The 22,242-nt window shown below is 38.9% G+C and overlaps 1 protein-coding gene across 1 annotated transcript in view; it reads right to left on the minus strand.

Moving 5' to 3' along the window:
- LOC145987569 (capon-like protein) overlaps nt 1–22,242 on the minus strand; it is a 344,902-nt gene that overhangs the window by 113,180 nt on the left and 209,480 nt on the right. The window contains exon 5 of the mRNA XM_083121917.1: nt 1,333–1,438. Coding sequence (XP_082978043.1) covers nt 1,333–1,438 — 106 coding nt within the window. The remainder of the gene's footprint in view (nt 1–1,332; nt 1,439–22,242) is intronic.

The following is a 22,242-nucleotide window of genomic DNA, read 5'->3' on the forward strand; positions in this document are numbered from 1 at the left end:
TGAGTCAAGATTTGCCCGCCGAATTACCAATAAATGATTATAATGTTAAAACTAACGCTTTTTTCATGGAAAAAAAGAAGTGATCCCCAGCTTGAAAAATGTTCCGGTATGCATATGAGGGAAGTAGAAATGATTTTCATTTGAAAATAAACGAGTTTAATGTGTCTCCGGCTTATACAACTGGTACCTACTTTACTATTTACAATATGTCTCTTGCTTTATTTATGCAATTTTATATTCTTACCACGTTTCCCTTCTAATTATTCTCATGTATACATCCATCTTTTCCTTCATCCAAAAGCTACAATTTGTCCTCTTATTCGCGCTCGCCCGCACTGACATCTGTTATCGCTCTCGTGAAACTAAACAGACTAATGACTGTATTGTTTTCTAATTGCAAGCGCCTTTAAAGCCCCGTGGAATGGGATCACTATAATCTGACCTCAATCCCATGTACGAAATTTTGTAATCTGAAACTCGTCCACATTGGATGGCAATTTCTCACAAATTTACGCAAAACATCGGTCTCGGATACCTTTTTATGAAATTAAGTTTTCCATCGCCATGTTTTTACTTTGTTTCTCCTTTGCAATGTTCACGATTTGAAACAAGGATTGGCAACCTCCACACCAGTGTCAGTGCAATAAAACTATTTGCAAATATGTAAAAGGATGTATAGAAAAATAAATTAAAATAACGAGGGACAATTGGTCTGGTATTATCTATGCAGTCGACTCTAGTTTTATTGTTTTTTAATAAAATATTCAAAGAGTATGGCAGCCTTATGTCACAAGAGCAAACATCATATTAATTTTCATCTGCAATGATTGTATGTAACTTAGTGAATAGCGACGGAAGAATAGTACCGTGGCTTTGATTTTATTTTTGTTATTTAGCGCGTCGCATTTCAACCATGTTCTGCCAACCGCGACGATGAGGATGAGTGATATGATGAAATTGATTCCGATCCGGGAATCCTGAATTGTGACGTGGCAAGTATTTCTAAAAGGAATGAAATAAGGTTTCTCTGTTCAGTAATCAGTACTACATTTCACCAGCTTTTAGGATAAGAATAGTTCGACCAACAATATTCCGCCGATCTCCGTGGCGGAGTGGTTAGCACAGTGCGCTTCGACGCTAGGGGTTCTAGGTTTCGAATCCCGGTCTGCGATCGTCCTTTCATAAATTATCACATCATTCTTCGCGAATAGCCAAAAGTGGCATGAAAGCTAAGAAAATTTTAAAAATCAATGAATCATTCCCTGCCAAGTTTCGAAGTTCTGATAATTCTTGCCCCCTCCCCCTCCCCATTTATTTTTCCCACTGACTTACTTCTACCAGGTACGCGGATGCCACTGAATACAGTGCTGTTTCGAATTTACTCGTCTCACTCCGCCACTTCCACGCTGTGACGTCTTCCTTCAATTTGGAGTATATTCTGTCAAGAGACAGCCAAGGAAGTTCATCTTTCATAACTACGTAATGTGCGGAAATTGCGCCCGTGACACTTCGAAATGTTCAGGACAATGAAGTTGGAGAATCCCTCACGATAGAACCATTCCCAGTAATGTGGCAACGCAGGAGAATTACGATCACTGTCGCGCCACACCATCTGTCGGTCGTTTCCCGAACTTCCAGCTCCCGGCAGCTCTAGCAAAACGTATCCTTGCATGTCAACGTAATTGATCACGAGCAGTCGTGTTCTTGCTGACTTTTCCCCTTCCCTTCTACCTTTCTTTCGGTTCCTGAGGGACGCGTTTCTTGATTTTCAAAAAAGTTTGGTTGCGGCTGACAGACAGACATCAAAATGACGGTGTTTTACTGCGCGAGACAGGTCAATACTGCAGCATTGCCAGATGACGCAATATTTTACATTGGCGTTTTCGTGACTGCTTTAGCAGAAAACTCCTGCTGACAAATTATCACTGCATAACCTTTATTATTTGCTCCTTTAGTAAAATTGTCAATACCGAAATTTTCCAAGTGTTCTAGAGAAGCGAAGTCACGTAATCATTTCCTCCGTAAACCATAACTGTTCTTAATATAATCAATAATTTTACATCGCCAACATAGAACGCTGGAACTTCATTAACTTATGAATTCTATTCTTAGGAGTGTATTCATACGCTTTCTAGACGATAATTTCAATCCACAATGCACCTGACAAGACATTAACACTTTCTTTTGTCATTCTAGATTTCCTCTATTTCATTGTTCAGAAACGTGAAGTGAATTAAAAAAACTGAAGGCATATACATTATATTCAGTTCAAGAATTTGAGGAACTAAATAAATTTATAAAATAAATTCAGATAATATTTTTTTTAATTTTTGTGTAATTTTTACAATAGATAAAGTTGGTTTCATATGCTTATATCATTGTTGAAGCACTATAAAAACGTAGTCCTCAATTTATGTACATGTAGGCATTATGTGCGCTGTGAACATTGTAAATTCACACAGCCCACTTTATTTCCAATTTACTTTTATAGCGCCAAAAAAAAAATAAACTTCCACACCTCCCTGGTATAAATTTCTGGATAAACTCCTGACATGGTATTTGAATCAGCATGGAAACTATATAAAGGTTAGTTCATGAACGAAAATGAATGTTGCCAGGTACAGCATTAAAGAAACACCATCTGCGTAGCTGAGCGCGTTGAGTGGCGGATTCACAAATTCGTTAACTGATGGTTTCGGATTCGACTCCTAGCTTGAGCGCTCCTTCATTATGTGCATGCATTAATTTGATTTAATCATCATTCATCCTCATGATCGGCGTAAAGAGCGTCGAAACATAAGGAAAAATACGTTAAACAAAGAAACACCCTGATGAAGAGTTGATAGTGATTTGATTTTTCTTCACCCGCTCCTATCCCGAAAATAGCCCGCCCCCCCCCCCCCAATGCAGTTATGCCCCATTGCAAAATCAATAGCCCGCCCGCATAGGAAGGTAACGCATACCGAGGTTCACAAAACAGGTTTCTGTCTGTTGACAATCGCACCAGACAAAGCCTATTTCACACCCTCGTACACATGCAAGAACAAGAAGGGTGGGGGGAAGGGGCGAACCAGAAGGATTAAACCAATTGAACGCTAAAGAGAATTTGATAGTGAAATAATTCACGCAATAGACCTTTTGAATATGGAACGAAAATGTTGCAGGTAGTGTTTGCGCTTATCGGCATTGCACAAAGTAAGCGGAATGTCTAATATTGCAAATGCTTGCTTCATTCTCGGTCTCGAAAGACCCAAGCTTCCACTTGGCAAATTGAGTTTGTGAAGGGATTTCGTCACATAGGGTAGGTACCCTATTGATACGCGAAGGTACTAGAACGCACTAGCTAGCCATTTCCGATGGGGAAAAAAAGCGCTTAAAAGTCTCGAAGCTTTCCAAGCGCGCCTTCTGAGGCGAAGATATTGCCCACCTGCCAAGTGACCCGGTGATAGCGTATCACGCTGCGAAGGTATTAGGTGTGATGTTAGGATGCAATAACAGAAAAAATGTGAGGAAAAGATTTAAACAATAAATGAATTTAAAATTGTGTGTAGCTAAGCACGTATGGTCATTTTGCATCTTTCCAAGATAGAATTTGAATTTTTAAGTCCACTTTATGCACAGAGAGGCTAACTGGGACTGGATTTACGGTTCAAAGTGGGATCCGAACCAGAGTGCAAAGTGCCTCCACCGTGTACAGTACAGTGCGCCATCGGGGAGGCCCACCCTTCAAAATATACGGGGAAATATTCCCTTATCTAGAATCCATACCTTAATGTTAAAAAAGGGGGTGTAAAGAACCCCTTGAGAAAGATTAAAAGTGCAAGGTTGTGAAGGGACTTGCACAAAAACAACCCATTAAAAAGGTTAGGCTGGTCTAAACACTTCTTCATAAACAGTGTAAGAGGCCTGCTCTTCTCAAAAAGCTAACAAAATCGCTAAAACCAGGGTGAATAAAAATCATTATATTTATTTAAAAAATCATTTTCGTTGAATATTTTATTTAAATAGATTTTTATATTTTCTTAAAAAAATCTGCTTAAAATTGCTTGCATGATTTTTGGCACCATGCACATAGATAGCTATATGTTTTTTCATAGATAGGCTTTTTCTAGTAAATGGCCCTGTAAAATATTTGAACAGTTCGAATAAAGCAAATAAAACATATACGTAAATGTACATTTTTCTGTTTATGATACTGTAACTACTATGAAAATGTTTGTTGAGTTTGTTAATGAAACTAATAATAATTTCAGTAACTTTTCTTCCAGTGAAACTAAAACATTCTGGATGTAGTCTATGATTGTAACTTGAAATATTAACTTAAATATTTTTATAGTCCTTGTAGCTGAATTATGGAATTTTTAAAATGATAGTTCGAAAAATATCAGATGCCATGTTTAGTTACAGTTTAATGATATTGACACTAGTTATGGTTTAACATGATTAGTAATTTGTATATTTTTCTACACAAAATGTTTACTATTCTTGCCCATAAAATTATTGAATTTTAATCAGTGATGTGCCGTAGACTATGAGTTTACGTCTAACTACATGCGTTGTCTACACGTAATCTACGCGTAGATTACATTGATTTGTAGTTTACATAGACTACGTAGACAATCTAAAGTGCATTAAAATTAATTTTCAAGGGTTCCATGAAAGGAAAGTGACATTTTCAACTATATTGGTTCCTAACGAAATCAAAAGAACCCTATTTAGAACAAAATTTCTCGTCTCTTCTACTATCAACTATGGATGAAGATAAATAGTATGCAAAAACAACAACAGATGGCAGTCGTGAGCCAAGAGTGGTCTTTTCCCCATAAAACACTAAAATATTTCCTATATTAGGTTTCTTCCTAGGTGAGAAATTCTTCGAATTTGGGAGAAAGAGTATGAAAAGTTAGCCTTACACATCAGCAACTGATACGCAGTAAAATTTTCTTTTAATTCCACGGCGCCCTCTGCAAAGGTATCACCTTTCGCCATGTTGTTTACATAGATTACGTAATCTTCGTGTATAAAATAGTCTACGTGTAGACTGTAGACTATCGTTGTTTAGGCGTAGATGCACATCACTGATTTTAATACAAGATAAATCCTGTGTTTACATTTCCTTTCGTATGAGCCTCGCACCATCAGTACATATATTCTGTCTCCTTTATTTTCCTATCTTAGAACCTAATAAACACATTTAAATTATTACGAGAGTAATGAACTTCCACCAAAAGTGTTTGATATGTAGAAAATCCATATGTACATTATTCTATAAATTATTTATTTAGAGTGATTTTTTTACAAAAATCACCTGATTTAAATCAACCCACCCCTGTTAAAACATTGTAGTCATGATGATAAACAGTTGGAAAGATTAACAGTTTGTCTCAGGAAAGTAAAATCGTCATAATCGATAAGAATGTGCCCAACACTTAAAATAACATTACAGCTGACATTTTTTACAATTGGATGTACATTAATGTAATTTATCTTATTAGTACTCAGCAACATTAAGCTTCTGATTCTTCCCTCCATCCGCAACACTAACTCTGTCAATCGTTGATAGTATGCTTACACTTGGGTTGAACAATCGTTAAAAACGCAGGATCGCGTTTAGAAAGTAGATTAAATTTTAGGGCATTAAGCCACCATGTGGAATTTAACACAAGACCCCCAACGGCGTTAACCATTGCCCGCCATTATGCCGAGCGTCTTACTCTATCGCGTTTTGTAGTTAGACGGGTGCCCACATTTCCACAGATCACGATATTCCTTCCCCCACAGCAATTTTGGAGCACCGACCTTGCTAATTCACTCAAAATGCGCATGCAACCAAAATATGGGCGTGTGGTGACGCCAAGGACGACATAAGATAAGACAGAACGTTTAGTTTGTTTTTTTGTCTCTCAGAACCATCTGGCGGAGGAAAGACGACTCAATACAAAAGTGAATACTCACGTATATACGTAATATATTTCTTGGAGTGATGTCATGTGCAGTGAACAAGACCAATAACTATAGGCTTCCTTCCTCAAGAGTTTTGACTGAGTCTAACTAAAAAAAAGTGCCAAAAATTAACGAATTGAAACCAGACATTGAAAGAGAAATCATTCCTGATGTTTGTATTCCCAGCAGTTCGAAATTTCAGCGTGCTTGGACCAGAATGGTCATCAGTTCGAACACCTGCAGGAACTATTAAAAATGTGTGTTTTTATTTATTGTTTTCAACAATTTAAAATTGTTCAAAAAGTGCACACACCTCATTCTAACTGTCCCTATATCTCTCCCTCTAAACACACACACAATTTTAAATATATACTGTATATATATATGTCCGTTTTGACGGGAGTGGGTGGTCGTTAAGTTATTTCTTACATATTTTTTTTCACTAAAGACCTCGCATATTTATATTTTAGTAGATCCGCGGTGGGCTTGTCGGTAGGCGTCTGACTGCCACGCGGGAGACCCGGTTCGATTCCCGGGATGGGTGATCAAAGGTTGGAATTTTTGCGGCCTTGCCCCGTATAAAGCGGCTCTGGAGGTCTCAACGAGTACCGGGGCGGGGGGTGGGGTTAAGGAGGTCGGAGCGTGGTGTTCATCACATTACCTCCAAAATGGCCTAGTAGATCGAGAATGGATGGGGCCCTACTCCCACATCCCCTAAATCTGCTATATGCACCGGGGAACTTTATATTTTATTTTACTCCCGGAGGGCAATTAACTCCGCTACGCCACTACCTCCGTTACAAAATTTCCTCCGTTTAAAAAGAGTAACGATACTCATGGTTAGTTTTAACAAAACCAAGATCCTGGGGAAGAGGGATTATCGCCAGCTTTTATGCTTGTGGGCTGAAACAGCCATTCTTATCACCAACCACTTCATTCAGACTCCTCTTCCTTCGTTCCCATTTCAAGTTATTAAACGAAACCTTCCTGATACGTACGAGATGGAAGCACGCACACTACCCACCCCGCTGAGAGTTAGTTCTGCTCGAAGAGCCACGCAGGCTTCATCAAGTTGCAGCTTACGCAGAAATCCCGCTGGGATCCGTTCGTAATTTCGAACATCTCGTTAGAGGTCTCTGGCGTCGTGGGAAGAGGAACGTTTTAGCATGCAACCAGTGTTACGAGGAATTTGGCGTCGATTCATTCCTTCCCCGTGCAAGAGGAGGGGGATAGGATAGTAGGGTGGCTATAGGTCCTGGATTTTCCAGAAGGGTACCGGAATGGACTCGTTGTGTCCTGGAGTCTCGAAAATAATTCTCCAGCAAAGATATATTTCCAGGTTTCGAAATATAATTGAGAAGCGGCAAGAAAATTGCGCTACGTTTTGGAGAGGGTGATTAATTTAGAATGCTTCACGCTGAGTTCAATTCGTAAAGAGCTGGATAAAAGGCTTCATTGACGAAGACAAATATACTATCGGGCAAAGGATGAATGTATCGATTTCTTGGTTAAATATGCTTTTCCCTCTTTCTCTCTCTATCTCTCTATTTCCTTTTTCATTTCCCCTTCGTTTGCTTCACCCATCTCTAGTTTTGTTTCCTTCCCTCTTCATCCCTTTCCCATCTCTCTCTCACATAAAGGAGTTTGTACAAACTCATCACCGTACAGCTAAACTGGTGCACCAAGACACATCAAAATATAGGGTGTCTAAAAAAGACGGGACATTTTGAAACGGAGATGAAAAGAATGAATAGTTGCTGCAAGAGATTTAATCATGGAATAGAATAGTGCAGAGGATGTCATTACATAATTACATACCGATGAAGAGATGGGTAGGTTTATGACTTGAAGATGTCCAGTGGATGACGACTTCATCTCAGCCATTTCCTGACAGATCCTTTTGACTCGACCTGCTGCAACTGAAGAATCACTCAGATTCCTGCGGACATCTTACGTCGAGCTATGCAGGATGACCCTCGATGACTGCAGGAATGGTTGCTTAGAAAAGGTTGTCATTCACTGGACATCTTCAAGTCATAAACCCACCCATCTCTTCATCGGTATGTAATTATGTAATGACATCCTCTGCATTATTAATTTCCATGATTAAATCTCTTGCAACTATTCATTCCTTTCTCTGTACCCCTGTTTCAAAATGTCACGTGTTTTTCAGACACCCTTCACTTATGAAGTAACACCCGCTTTTCACGAGCTGGTAATGTACACCAAATTTTGTGCTCCAGGATCAGAATTATACAGATTTCTTGCAGAGCATGCCATAACACTACACCACCACACAGAAGTACGTCATACCTTTCAGCTTAAATGTTCAAAATGCTGTCCATCTTGTGCGAGACATTCAGTTACCCTAGCAACCACACTCATGCAAGTCTTATGACATAATTCGACGGCTATGTCAACGAATTTATCTCTAATGCTGTCGTTCAATTCATCAACGTTGCGTTGAGACAGCACGACAAGAAATCGGGCGGACTTTGGTCAGGGGATCGAGCAGGTCAATCCAATGTCAGTTAACGGACCATTGTACTTCAGGAAACCTGAAACACAAAAACTACTCAGATAACACGTCCGTTTCGATTACAGCATTCCATCAACATAAACTTTATGCACTTTACACAACACTACTTAAAAATGAGCGTTACTTCTGCTGGACCCTGTACTATAAACAAAAGTCCTCAACAGATGGTGCTGAGTGTAATATATATATATATATATATATATATATATATATATATATATATATATATATATATATATATATATATCGATGTAGTTGTGTTTTACTGGGCCGAATTAATGAACGCGTCTATTATTCTTATGAATGCTAACTTCTGTAACCAATCGATATTTTACTGAACTAAAGCCTTATAAATGTGTCTTTCTCATGCATTTTTATTGTGAGAACGTGGCTTAAAATTGACGATTTGGTTTTGGATTATGATCTTCGACATTTTCCATTATCTGATGAACAAACATATAAATATGACAAAACGTGTGCGAAGTCACGAGCGAATCTGGCGTCGTGTGTGATATGTTATGTCTGTCTTTAAGTAATTCTGTTTATTTCACATTTCACTCATTCCATTTGTCTCGTGCCCGCAAGATTTTCTATCTTTTTTGTTCCTCTTCTCTGTCATTTTGTCATTTCTCCCCCTCAACCGGTATGATACATGAAATGCTTCAATGTAAACTATTCTGTGCTATGAAAAAACTAACATTTTTGGAAGTCTTTTTTGCTAGAAAAATTGCTTCCGTTTTAAGCAAGCCTAACATTCAACCATGTTGATTGATTCATTCATTTAGTTCATTTTACTTGTCTTTTTTGATACTTTGGGCTAATCGATGAGGATAAGATATGATATGCGGAAATTGTTAATGTTATCGTAAAATATTAAGGTCGTTGTTTCAGAATTTTAAAGCTATCAACTTGTAAGCCCTACGACAAGACAAACTGAACGACAGTGTTGGCAGGTACGTGAAACTTTGTACGTGCAGCTACGGTGTAGAAGATACAGTGATAATTTTTCTTCGTGAACTTTCGAACGACCTGCGATTCCCCGCTGTTGGCAACGTCGCCAAATGTAACCGAGAAGTCTGTGCCACGGATTGAAGAAAAGACGACCGACCGACAGTCTGCAGAGGAAATGTGCGTTGTTTCGTTTCGCAATGATACTGGCAGGGGCGGGTGGAAGACTATTTGTGGATTCCGTGACTAATTGACTCGTTCGTAAAAAAAGAGAAAAAAAAGTCGGACACCATTTTTGTGAATGCCTTGTTTATTTCAGCCTGCTTCTCCCAGCTCGGAACCATCAATTCTGTTTTGTGTGATAGGTGCAAACACTTTCCAGTGTCTATGGTTTCTTTTACGTCTCTGCGGTTCTGCTTCAAAACTCATGCATACGTTATTTCGCGTCAAATGACTGTTCACAACCAGTTATGGACTTACCTGTGTGTTCTTCACCTTGGATATCCACAAACATTAGATCTAGCGTGAGATTCGCATATCGGTGATCGGAAAGCAGAATCAACCGGAAAAATAAAGAGAATAACTGCTTGTTTTCAATTTCTATCTTGGCCACGAACACAGCGCTGTGGTGGCAGTTTTCCAAACCACTTATTTATGTCTCCGGTTGTTGTTTCTGGGTATTATTGCCGTGCATATGGGTAGTGGCAATAAAATCCTTGGAAAATTATGGCAGAATAAACAGATCTAACAATTTCAACGTCTTAACTCGGCAACCTCTACTTCATTTCTTTGCTTCACCTGCTTCAGCTTTTCTTATGCTTTTACTATGAAGCGCAGATGATCTTCATTTAAAAAGAGAAAGAATAAAAAGTTGGTGTTGAGTTTATTGGTTCAAGAAGAAGTTCTGCAACGAATGACATCACCCAAGCTGTCCGGGATGAAAACAGAAATAAATGCTTGATAAAGTAGTAACTTACGTCTCGTAAACTAAATTTTTCTTTTTTCTTGTTAAGAATTTAACTGCAGGTAAAGTACTACAATAACTAAATTCCACATTCGTCTAATTGGCCTCCCCGATGGCGTAGTGATAACGTCATTGCTTTGTAATCAAGGAGTCCCGGATTCAATATACGGTGTAAGCACATAGGCCCATTCCTGATTAGCATATATGTGCATATCAAACAAAACTCACATTCGTCTAATGAATCTGTAATTGACGTGAATACTTCAAATCATTTTTCACGAAGAAGGATTGTACAGTAACGAGTTAGAAAAGCCTGACTTGTCTCAGTCTCTGGTGAAATTGCAAATCTTGTCTCGACGTTGAAGGGAATGTTTCGAGCTGATCTCAAGATAATATTAAACACCCAAGAACACAAACAGAGAGCGAGTTGAAATTTTTGGGTGCATCGACACGTACGGCCATTTTGTAAAGGAGCCTGCACAGGACAAGCACAAGACATTAAAAACGAAAGGCTAGTCTAAAGAGTGCAAGAGGTCTCGCTCTTCTCAAAAAGCTAAAAGCATTTGTTGAAACACTGTCATCTCCTCCCGACATGAATGATAAACAGTTGGGAAGATTAAAAGTTCGTCTGAGGAAACACTTAAAATAATATTACGGTCACGACACATTTGAGGGTCCAGTCGCCAGAAAAAGTTGCTAGTAAAGACATCTTACTACATACGGCATTTTCAGACACTTTATATTTACAAAAACCATGGCAGAGCAGATGTTTTGGAGGAGTTGACTGATCAAATAGACTTTGTTCTTCGAAACAACGGGTCGGGGGGAGGGGTGATAACATATGCGGGCGACGCAGTCTGCCGCCTTGGAAATTATATTCTTTTCAAGATAAAGTGGCAGAACAAAAGAAAACTGAAACCAGACTCTTGTTTCCCAATTTAAACTTTTCCGTTTGTTTCTCTCGTATCGAATTTCTGTTACAGAATGTCGGTGTTCTTCCAGCATCGCGAGAACAAGTGAACCTTGTGCAGGAACGCTACTCGCGGATAGAATTGACAGCGTTAAGCGGACCATGTGCGCGAAGATTTACAAGGTGGTACTGTACTCTTATGTATGGGCTCATAGCTTGGTATATATTTATACATAGATGCACGGAGTGCGCTGTTCAAACAGTACAGACAACTATTCTGAATGAGTCTCTTTGTGGTCTTTCTGACCTTCCAGGAAAATTCTGGAAAGATGGTACACTTGACGAAGGTGACGTTCATTCCTTTGCTCCTTTAGAAAATCGATTGAATTGTTATTTTAGGTCCACTTTATGCACACAAAGGCTAATCGGGACTGGACCTACAGTTTAAAGTCGGACCCGAAGCGCTGTGCAATGTGCCTCCACCTAGTATCGAACCTGAGACTCCTTGATTACAAGGCGGCGACGTTACTACTACGCCATCGGGGAGGCCCATTAGAAATGCGACATTAAGTCAATAACAACACGATGCGGTCTTCTACGTAAAATCGGGTACGAGCCCAATGACTGATCGATTGGTTTACGTTACTTCGCTTGAGCGATACTTTTGGCTAAGAGTGGGGATGAGGATGGGTCATGATAGCCTATGATGAAAGTGATGTAGGGGCACTCACAAAGAACACTCATGCCCAGGCCGAATGATATCAAGTTTTGTGCTCCTTGCCTGAAGGCTAAGGGATACAGTTTCGCACCACGCGGGCATTTATTTCAATATCTTCGGAATGGGAGCTGCTACAGAGAAAACTGACAGGACCATATGCTACCTAGTCCACGAAACCTGGGAATATTACGTTTTGTGTGTGTGTATGGGGGGGTGGGTGTTTAAAATATATGGGGATATAGTTGCATCATCGTCCATTTCTCACCGAGCCTCATCAAAGTTCAAGTTTCATATTTCATAATCTCAAAAATCATTCTCGTTTTGTGTTACCGTACAATGTATATAGCAATTTATTAACTCATAACTAGACGTCGGGGTTTAGGTTTTTAACGTATTTTTTCCTTTGCAGGTAAATAAGAAATAACAAGTTATATCGGCGTTTCATAAAAAAACGAAACAACTGACTAAGTTTTATAGTGCTTAAAATAACCTATTTTAGGTTTTACAGGATTTTTATATCTCCCAGAGGTATTTACTAGGTTTGGTGGTGAAATATTTCAATGACTGGCGTATTTGAAACATGATTTCTGTCGATTTCCCTGCCTCCAAGTATATGATGTTTATCAAAGCTTTAAACAAAACAAAAAATGTCTGTTACCTGCAGACAGTGGCGGCGAAAGGGGACAGTTCCCCCCTACTCTTTACCCCTGCACTACATACTCTTAATGCTCAGCCTTGCCTACTAAGATATAGTAAACTGTCCTTGTCCCCCCCCCTCCCCATTTTTAGTTATGGCACCCAATCGTCTCTACTGCCTGCACAGTCAGTCCCAAGTGCAAACTTCTGATCTGTGTGGCCTTGCTCACTCTCGTGTCAGTTTGGTCCTTTTTGGCATCCACGCCTTGCGAAGTAATATTTCAGCATTCAAATTAGCACTACGGACTATGTTTCTGTTGAAAGATAATTTTCAGCACATGAAATGATCCTCACAGACAAAAGGTGGAGTTTGAGTGTGAATCATGCAAAAAGATTCATGGTGGTCACTAGGACCATGATAAAATTCAAGTATAATTCCTGATTTTCAAGACGAACTTTCCAAAAAATCAAGAATACAAACAGATGTTTTCTCTATTCCAACCTTACATATTATCGACTCTCACCCTCCCTTGCACACACAAAGATATTGACAATATAAAGGGTTTGTATGATTCCAATGTAACAAAAAAATTACCTAATCAACTTCAAGATATATTATTTTGTAATAATCTTCTGTCTGTCAGATAGATTGTTCTGTAAAAGACACTAACAAAGTAAACTGATTGAGAATGTTTTATTTTCTGTGTAGCTTTTTTTCCTCAAAAAAATAAATGAAATCAAAGCTAAACTGAGAGAAACGTGCCTCACATATAAATGTAATGGGATTTCGATTAATAAATGTTGCAATTTTTCACGTCTACGGAGAAAAAAAATGGAATAGAGAGAACATCCGCTTGTACCTTATTTCATGTCTTGCCAAAATTCATGAATAATTTCCAGAGCCAATAATTCACGTGTAATTCCCAGAATTCAAGGAATTCCAAGTGAGTAGCAACCCTGATATTGTGCAGCAAATTATACATACGTAATTCATTCTTCATATTAACAAGTAACTTTTGCTAACAGCACAAGTGCAGTATTATAATAATTGGTAGATAATTTTGAAAATGATATAAAGAAATGAAAATTTTAGAAAATTAATATTTGGTTATTACTGTTATTGTGAAATTTTGTTTTTAACGATTGTATCTAATCAGTATTTTTGAGGAATTTTGTACCAAATTAATTCTTTTTGCAACCTATTTCAGGATTTTTCGAGCCTAATTTAAGGTTTTTAGAACCTATTTTAGGAATCTAAAACACACTTTTTAGAACCTAAATATCCGAGGTGTACTCATAACTCATGAGCAATCAGATTTGTAATTAATGCGTTCATGGAACAACAAATCGAAAATATAGGTTTACGTGCGTGCGTAGGGGTGGGTTAGATTTGAGAAACTGCTATCGTAATATGGGAGGATTTCCATCAATGCGATTTCGAGACGAGGCAGTCTTACGTATAAAGGCCCACAATAGAGAAGAAAAGCGGAATGAAGAAATGTGATGGGACAATTTGCTTTTACGTAACCCCCTTATGTGGAACTCTACGTCACTTGAAGTACAGTTTCTCTTCTGCTTTCATGCTTTATAAAAATCTTTCCTTTTGCGCTTCTCTCCGTATCAATTTCAACAATCATGTTTCTACCCTTCACCCGACCGTTCTCAATTTCCGTCCACCATCTTTTCCGAAGTCATCCTTCCGTAAGCTCTAAATTGGGTTCCCTCTGCTACTTTTTCTTCTTCGGCCTGCCCGCCAGGGGGATCGATATCGCCCCTTCGAGTTTCTTTTGTTTCTCTCTTTCTTAATATCGCTTCATAAACTTCTCGTCTAATGGTCTCTCCGCCCAATCTTTCTCGCGCTTTTTTCCTCCTTTAATCTGCCAGGAAGAAAAATCCTTCCACCTTCGACACAGCGCTGAGGCAGTTTTCTTGTTAACGGGCGGAAGGCGCTTGTAATCAACAAGATGGGCCGGTAATGATTTGTTGAAGAGACTTCAATTATTCCTGTGGCTATCAAACAATATGACGCTTCTTCAGTTCAAGGATATAAAAAACTTACAATTTAACGTGTAAAACATTAATGAAATCTAAATTAGCCAGTATATCATCCGCGTTAGAAAAATACTTGCTAAATCACCCAATCTTCTTTATAATATTATTATGTCCTTGCACCCACCTTCTAACAATCAGCTACAAATTCGTACTTAAATTCCGCAAATTATTTTTTCATTTTGTTTTTTTTATATTTAGCGTCGCTTTTCTGCCATTGACTAGTTCGAAGATGAAGACGAGTGATGATACGATGGAAATGATGAAGGAACAATCACGAAGAACATTTATGAATTCTGTAAATGATTCGAAGAGTATTTCATTGTAGTGAAACGTAAGAATGGGTACTTAATGTTTAACCTCTTGGAATGACTACTAAATATAAACAAACATCCATCTTTTTAAACACAATCTCTTTGTTGAATACTTTTTTACGTGTAAAGATGACAAACTAACAAACATGTATGAATTATTAATTCAGAAACAAATATTTTAAAACAAAATACATTCTGTTCCGTAGGCGGGTCAACATTGAATACCTTCATTTATCCGTCCTGAAAATTGAATTTTAACACTGAAAAGATAAAATAAATAAATTGAATGTTTAGTGCTAGTTAAGACAACGGTAAATCTTTAATATCGCTCATGATATCTTCCGCATTTCTTGAGTAATCGCAACAATGGATATATGTATCTCCACTGAATCACGCTGCTACTCACAAGGTTGCATTTACATTTTATTTAACGAGGTAGACTTTCTAGAGTGGCCGAAGTGGTTTCTCGCAAATTGAACGCGGAATTGTGCCGAACTTTCCGCCTTCACGGAACCACGTCATAGGCTGGAAATTATCTCTTATTGGACAACGCCAGCCACTATGAGAAAGACAAAACTTCGCGTTCAATATGGTTGGACAAAAGACGATCGATCTGAGTCTTTCCGTAGCTCTATCGCTCTGAAACTCGTTTTCTGTGTTCTGTGTATTGAAAATTAAACCTGCTTTACTTCAGCCATATTCCCAGTACACCCCTAGCAGTTTCAGTACATCGATATGCTGTGATTGAAATAGAGCCTCACGCACTCGGATCCACAAAAAGTTGTACAATCATTCCAGATAAATTTACATTGGTTTATTACCATGATGTTAACAACTCCAACATTCCTGTAAGCGCAGACTACGTGCAATATTTGTTGAAATTCTACAGCAGTTGTTTACATAGTTCGAGCAAACAGGCCATCATGTTTGAAAATCCACAGCAACTGTTTTACAGGAGCAAACTTCTCTGTCACCTTTTACTTTCACGATTTATGTATCCCCATTCGCTCGCGTTTGCTTCGGAGCGTAGGCACAGATTACTCCCGAGGACAGCTCGCTAAAAACATTATCCGCCACGTAATTAAATTGCTGAAACGAGAGCAGGGTCTGTCTCTGACTACCCAGAAGCCCAGAGGTGCGCTTTATTCGGCTTCTGTGGGAATGGCTGCAGCGGGTTTTGTAACTGTCGGTTTCTAGAGCTCATCGCTGGCGTTCATGCAGAACCCTGGCGTTTAAAGTGGTTGTTGGTTTACCCGCCTCTCGTGTTCTGTTTACAAGAACAGGGTGTGACGTCGTTAAGCCCGTGTTTATGAGATGCTTAGCTCATTTTTTTCGCAAGTGATTTCCTCTCGCAGGATGCCCGTCGTAAAAACGGCACTCTACGCACTTTGATAACCCTCTAAAGCTTCAAGACAACGTTTTCCCACGAACTGAAGGCAATGCTGTTCATCTCTTGGATTACCTAAGAAATCTATGTCGAGTTGGAAACACTGATAATTTCTTACTTTCGTAACATATCATTATATCTGATTGCAAGCGCTAAAAACGTAAGGCCACTCGATCGATTTTAAGAATGAAGTAATGAACAGTAGCTTTCAAAAATAAATATTCACAACTAATTTACGAGTTGAAACTAAATAACGTATCAGAAGATTTACTTCGTAGCTGTCCGATTTTTAACAAGACAACAAATATGACACCAATGCCAGTCATTATCTTTATTCTCTTTGTTTTACACAATGAGAGCTTCAGGAATTTTAAAAAAACGCAAAAGTTTATTCTTTACAATCACGTAAATAAAAATAGTAATAGACAATTTGCCGAGCAATACATATGCACCTCACCGTACAGCTCATCGGTACAATGGGATGTATACCTATAAAACAGGTAAATTGTCAATCACTATTTTTCAATAATTTTCTCTTACATCATCGTCTCCTTTAAGAGTGGACTGGAGGTTGGCATGAAAGTAGTTTCCTGGCCCGATGCGATACAGAGACACCTAGCGACATATCAGAGGACTAGGAAGAGAACCTTCCTCCCTTCACCACCCCCTCCCCTCCGCGTGACTCCCGCAGTGAGGTTTCCAGGAAAAGGACCCCCACCTGTTTCTTTTCATTCTGGTTTCGGAGGCTAAAATTTCTCCACTGGCAAAGCAATTCGAATTTCACTGCTTGCTGGCTGACTCTTGCATGGAGCGAGACGAGTGGCAGACTCCCGAGACAGAACCTTCATCACTAAAGTTTTGATTGAATAAATTTGGTTGATTACAGTGGCTACTATAATTATGTTGAATTTTCTTGTTGAGGTTAGAATTATCAATTGAGAGTAAAGAAGGAGGTAGAGAATATTTATTATTTATTTATTTATTTATTGCGTCTTGTTTATCATGGCGAAGTTAAGGCTTTGTAGCCTTTCCTACCACTTAACCATGTTTACAACAACATTTAAACCATTACATAGAAAGGTAAATATTAAAATATAAAAAGAGAAATATAAAATTACAAAGAAAAAAATACAGAAAAAAATGGTAAGAAAAAAAATGCATACGGGAATAAAATCCTAACCTATACACACGAACATACAACAAAACACACACACACACACACAATCAGATATTCATGACAGTAGTCAGAGATTTGAAATATTAAGGTGAATAAGGATTTTCAGTGTTGTTCTGCGCTTAACTGTAGATCAGTTGAAAGAAAGTATTTTTTTGAAGGGGGTGTTTTTTTTTATACAAAATCGAGTTGCTGGTTTGAGTTGCTGTTTTAAGTCCACTTTATGCACAGTAAGGCTAATCGGGACTGGACCTACAGTTTAAAGTGGGATCCGAACCACTTGTGCCTCCACCGGGTATCGAACCCGGGACCCCTTGATTACAAGGCAATGACGCTACCACTGTACCATGGGGGAGGCCCTATTATACAAAATCGATATATAATAGTAATGATAATAATAAGGCAAGAATTAGTAACAATTATTATTTCAACTATTAACGAATCGAGTCCCTATTAGAGATGGGCAGGAGCGAAACTACCTGGAATTTAAAAAGGGGAAACGTGGATATGCGTAATAACATATGGAAAAACTGGTAAGGAGAAAGACGGACAAAACAATGTAACAAAATGTACAGTAGTAACAAAGATGTCAGGAAACAATAGTATAATATTGAACTTACACTTTGATGAAGTAGTTTTCTTTGTTATGATCTGAATTAAGTCCCTTTGCACAGTTCTCATCGTTGGAGTTCACAGCGGCCAAGGTTTATTTCACTTCGCCTTTCTGCCACTCTTGGCTAATGATGATATGATGTAATCGATGAATAGACGCTCACGAAGGACACGTATGCCCAGACCGGATTCGAACCCGGGACCACTGGCGTCGTAGCGAAATGAAATAAATACTCCGCCACGGGGCCGGCTAATCGGCCAAGGGTGGGGACAAACTCTCAGTGGTGATGGGAATCCCCTGTGGAAACATATGACCAGTTCCTGCATCACATTAGTTGCTCTCTCCTATTGTGATTTTTCCCAATGTTAATTGATTGCTTTCCAAGTGAAATTTCAGTCCAACTAATTATAGTATGATCTTCAAGACCAGCACTATACGTGTAACAAAGTACTCTTTAAAAAAATTCCAGTGAATTGGTCAAAATAAAGTGACAGAATTTCGAGGAGAGGCCGAGCCTCTGTGGACCCACACATGGCTACGCCAATATACGTAAGTAAACCCGTGGTGCTACAGCCCCTGAGGGCCAGAGCCCACCTACCGACTGCCGGCCTCACTTCCAGTCCAACCAGTTATGTGCGGTCAGCACGACGAACCCCTAATCTTTGTTGTAGGTTTCCGTGACTCATTCATAGCTTCCCAATCTCCACACGATGGTGGGATAGCCCACCTACACGAGTTGCACTGCAATTAAATAAGTTCCATTCGAAGTCAGGACTTGCACACGCATCATCAAAAGAAAAGGGAGCAGAGCAGAACAAGATTATTGCCCTTCGCACCCTCTGAAGTCTTGAAACCTGTTTCCAACTTCATCACGTAGTATTTTTACTGTGGACAAATATTCCTGTCATTCCTGGTATTCCTGAGAAGTTGGGAAGGACAAATTGTAACTTTATTAAAAAGTTTTAATATAACGGAAGACTGTAACTTGCAAAATGACCTCCACTTCCTTCAAAATATCAGCCCTTGTGTCACGGGGAGGAATCATTCAAGTAGTTTTACTGTCATATCGAGATAAGAATCGCATCCACGAATGAAGGGAGCAAACCGAGCTAGCTCACAGACGTCCGTAATTTCGCATATTGTGAGCGAAAAGGCAACAACACGAACAATTTTCGCTTTCAATTGTTCATTGACTAAGTCATAAATCCTATCCTCAACTGTATTTCTGATTTTTTTTATTAGCGTTGCTTTTCTGCCACGTTTGCCTAATGGCAACGATGAGGATGAGTAATGATATGATGAAATTGATGAAGGGACACATACAAAGAAAACCAATGCTCAGACCAGGATTCGAACCCGCAATCTCTGGTGTCGCAACGGGTTGTGCTAACCACTCCGCCACAGATTATGGCAAATTTATTTCGTGATAAAGAAATACTTCTGAATTAATTTACTTTATCAGGGTACACAATTTCTACGCTTTTCAGTATTCACTTCACAACAAAAGTAAGCATTTCACTTGAAAAATCTACATTCATCTTCTATAGTCCTTTTCTTACTCCAACGAAGTTTGGGCAGCGATATGGTTCTCTGAAACTTTTACAGAAACTGGCTTTTCTTCCAGGTAAATCCTTGAAAATCAAGAAACAGACTCATAGGCGACAGAAAGTATGCACGCTGCCCTCCCTCAGCTGGCAAGATATTTTCGTACTTCAGAAGTAACCTGTCAATCAGCTTGCTTAGTTGACACAACACCTAGTCTATAATGGGAAAATTGGTCAATGTGTTGAAGTTTGGATGAGTCTGGTCTTGTATCACGAGAAAAGAGAAAACGGGATAACTACAAATGTATAGATAATTTCAAGCATGAAGTGTTAAGTGGGTCCAAGGCGGGCCGCATTAACAGATGCTGGGGCCCACATGTGGCCCGCGGGCCGCGAGTTTGACTGGCCGAAATATCAGGAGAAAAGTTGTTACGCTTCATCCACGAGACTCGAACTTGCGCGCGTCCCGTAGCTGGAGCCCAAATCATGAAGCCTTAGACCGTACGGTCACGATGCAGAACAGCATCTAATGGCGAAAAAGTGGGAAACACCTGAAGATGAGTTTTTGTTTCCTAATTTTGATTTGGCAAAGGGGGCTGGCTCTCTCACAGCACCAAGCGCCGTCAACCCTTTGCCGGTCGTTTGAGTATCTTGAGTTTGAGTTTTTGTAAGTCTACTTTATGTATAGATAGGCTAATCGGGACTGGACCTACATTTATAGTGGGATTGAACTATTGGGCGTCCACCAGGTACCAAACTCGGGACCTTTTGACATTATGAGGGTCATCTTTACCATTACGCTATAGGGGAGGCAAATATATCCGAAACTAAGAAGACATTTTGAATGGACATGTAGAATGTAGGAGGCAGGGTTCGCGCTGAAGAAGAAGAAGACATGGAATTCTCCCTCCCCTTTCCTAACCTGTACATCTCTAATGTAATTCTCAACCAAGCCAAGAATCTTGTCGTTCTACATTTTATGTCGCTTTTGTTATTGTTAATGAAGAATTCAAATTAATAATTTCTTTAAATCTCAAGTTAGCAAGTCAGCCAAAATTATGTTTTTATACTAAATTTTACATTAATTGAAGATTTGCAAAGAAACAGTAGACCTTTTCATGATCTTTCCACTCCAAAAACAAATGTTTTGTAAGAGTCACATCAAGTTTATGATTGGAAGTAGTGAAGTTCTAGGAACCACACACACACACACATATGTAAGCAACAACAATAGTAGGCTATTGTAATTTGGAGAGGATGTGATTTGTGAGCGGAACAAGCATGGGAATTTAACGAAGTTCCTTTGCGAATCATCAATTATATGTGTGTGTGTGTACACGTATTTCCTATCTGCACCGTTGACTCACAAAGTACTACATGTGAGGTAAAACTATCGAAATGTAAAAAGACGAAGCGCTACCACCCTCCCCGCCTTTTCTACATTTTATTCAAATCGAACACGAGGCACGTATCTAGATATATATTTCGGAGGGGCGTCCTAACGTAATGTCTCAAAATAATAATATTAATAATGTTAAATTAAAATAAGTATAATTATATTAAATTAATTAATATATTTTTATTACATGAATAGGTAAGAAGGCGGTATAACAACAGTGATACAGTATAACATCACGTATTCATTATCTAGCTTACGTGTAGTTAAGGTTGGCAAAATTTGTAAAAAATAGAAACTGCCCTGGCAAGGAAATTAATGTCAAATAGATAAAGAATATAATATTTATTGAGTATGAAAAAAATGATGTTAGATCCAGTTGAGGAAAGTAAAATTCCTGGTAATATTTTGCATGTTATTATAAGTAGTAATAATTCTTGCATAAATCTTCTTTCGTACTGTCATTCAAAGTCGTATTGCTTTCCAATATTTTTGTGGAAATAAACAATTTGCGATTAAACAACAACCTTATTTTCATTACTTAATTGAAGTTATTTTATGATCTCATTATTTTCAATATTTAATTTTTGTACTTGGTAAGTCTTTCGGGGGGAGGTTGGGACACCTGGACCCCCTAAATACGTCCTTCGCGGTAGGGGTCGAGATAAAGTTACTGTGTCACTGGTTCTAATTCACGGTAAATATGCTCTGCTTCTCTACACTCAAACATACACAAACTCATGGCCTTCCTGCTTTCTTGGTTTCTTGCCTGGGAAAGAGACAATAAATCAAGCTGTGACAGCTGCGGGACCTTCTGAGGAGGGGACGGAACCCAGCTGTGCAGAGGATTCAAACACCCGCGCGAACTAGCTCTCACCATCAGCCTGAGGCAATTCGAACAGAGATATCTAGTGGCCAAGTGGCGAACTATGATGAATGAAATTCGGCTGAAGCGGCCGTATCTTTCGCCGTCGATAATACATGACATTTTTAAACAATCATTTTGGGCTGTGCAAGTGACTTTTGAAAGAAAAGCCCTCCCTAGCTTAGTCGTAAAAGGATTGATAATTACGTTAGTATGCATCATAATGGCCATTTTCGTTGGTG

Source organism: Lepisma saccharinum, chromosome 5 (genome assembly GCF_977018435.1).
Source record: "Lepisma saccharinum chromosome 5, izLepSacc3.1, whole genome shotgun sequence".
NCBI classification, from domain to species: Eukaryota; Metazoa; Arthropoda; class Insecta; order Zygentoma; family Lepismatidae; genus Lepisma; species Lepisma saccharinum.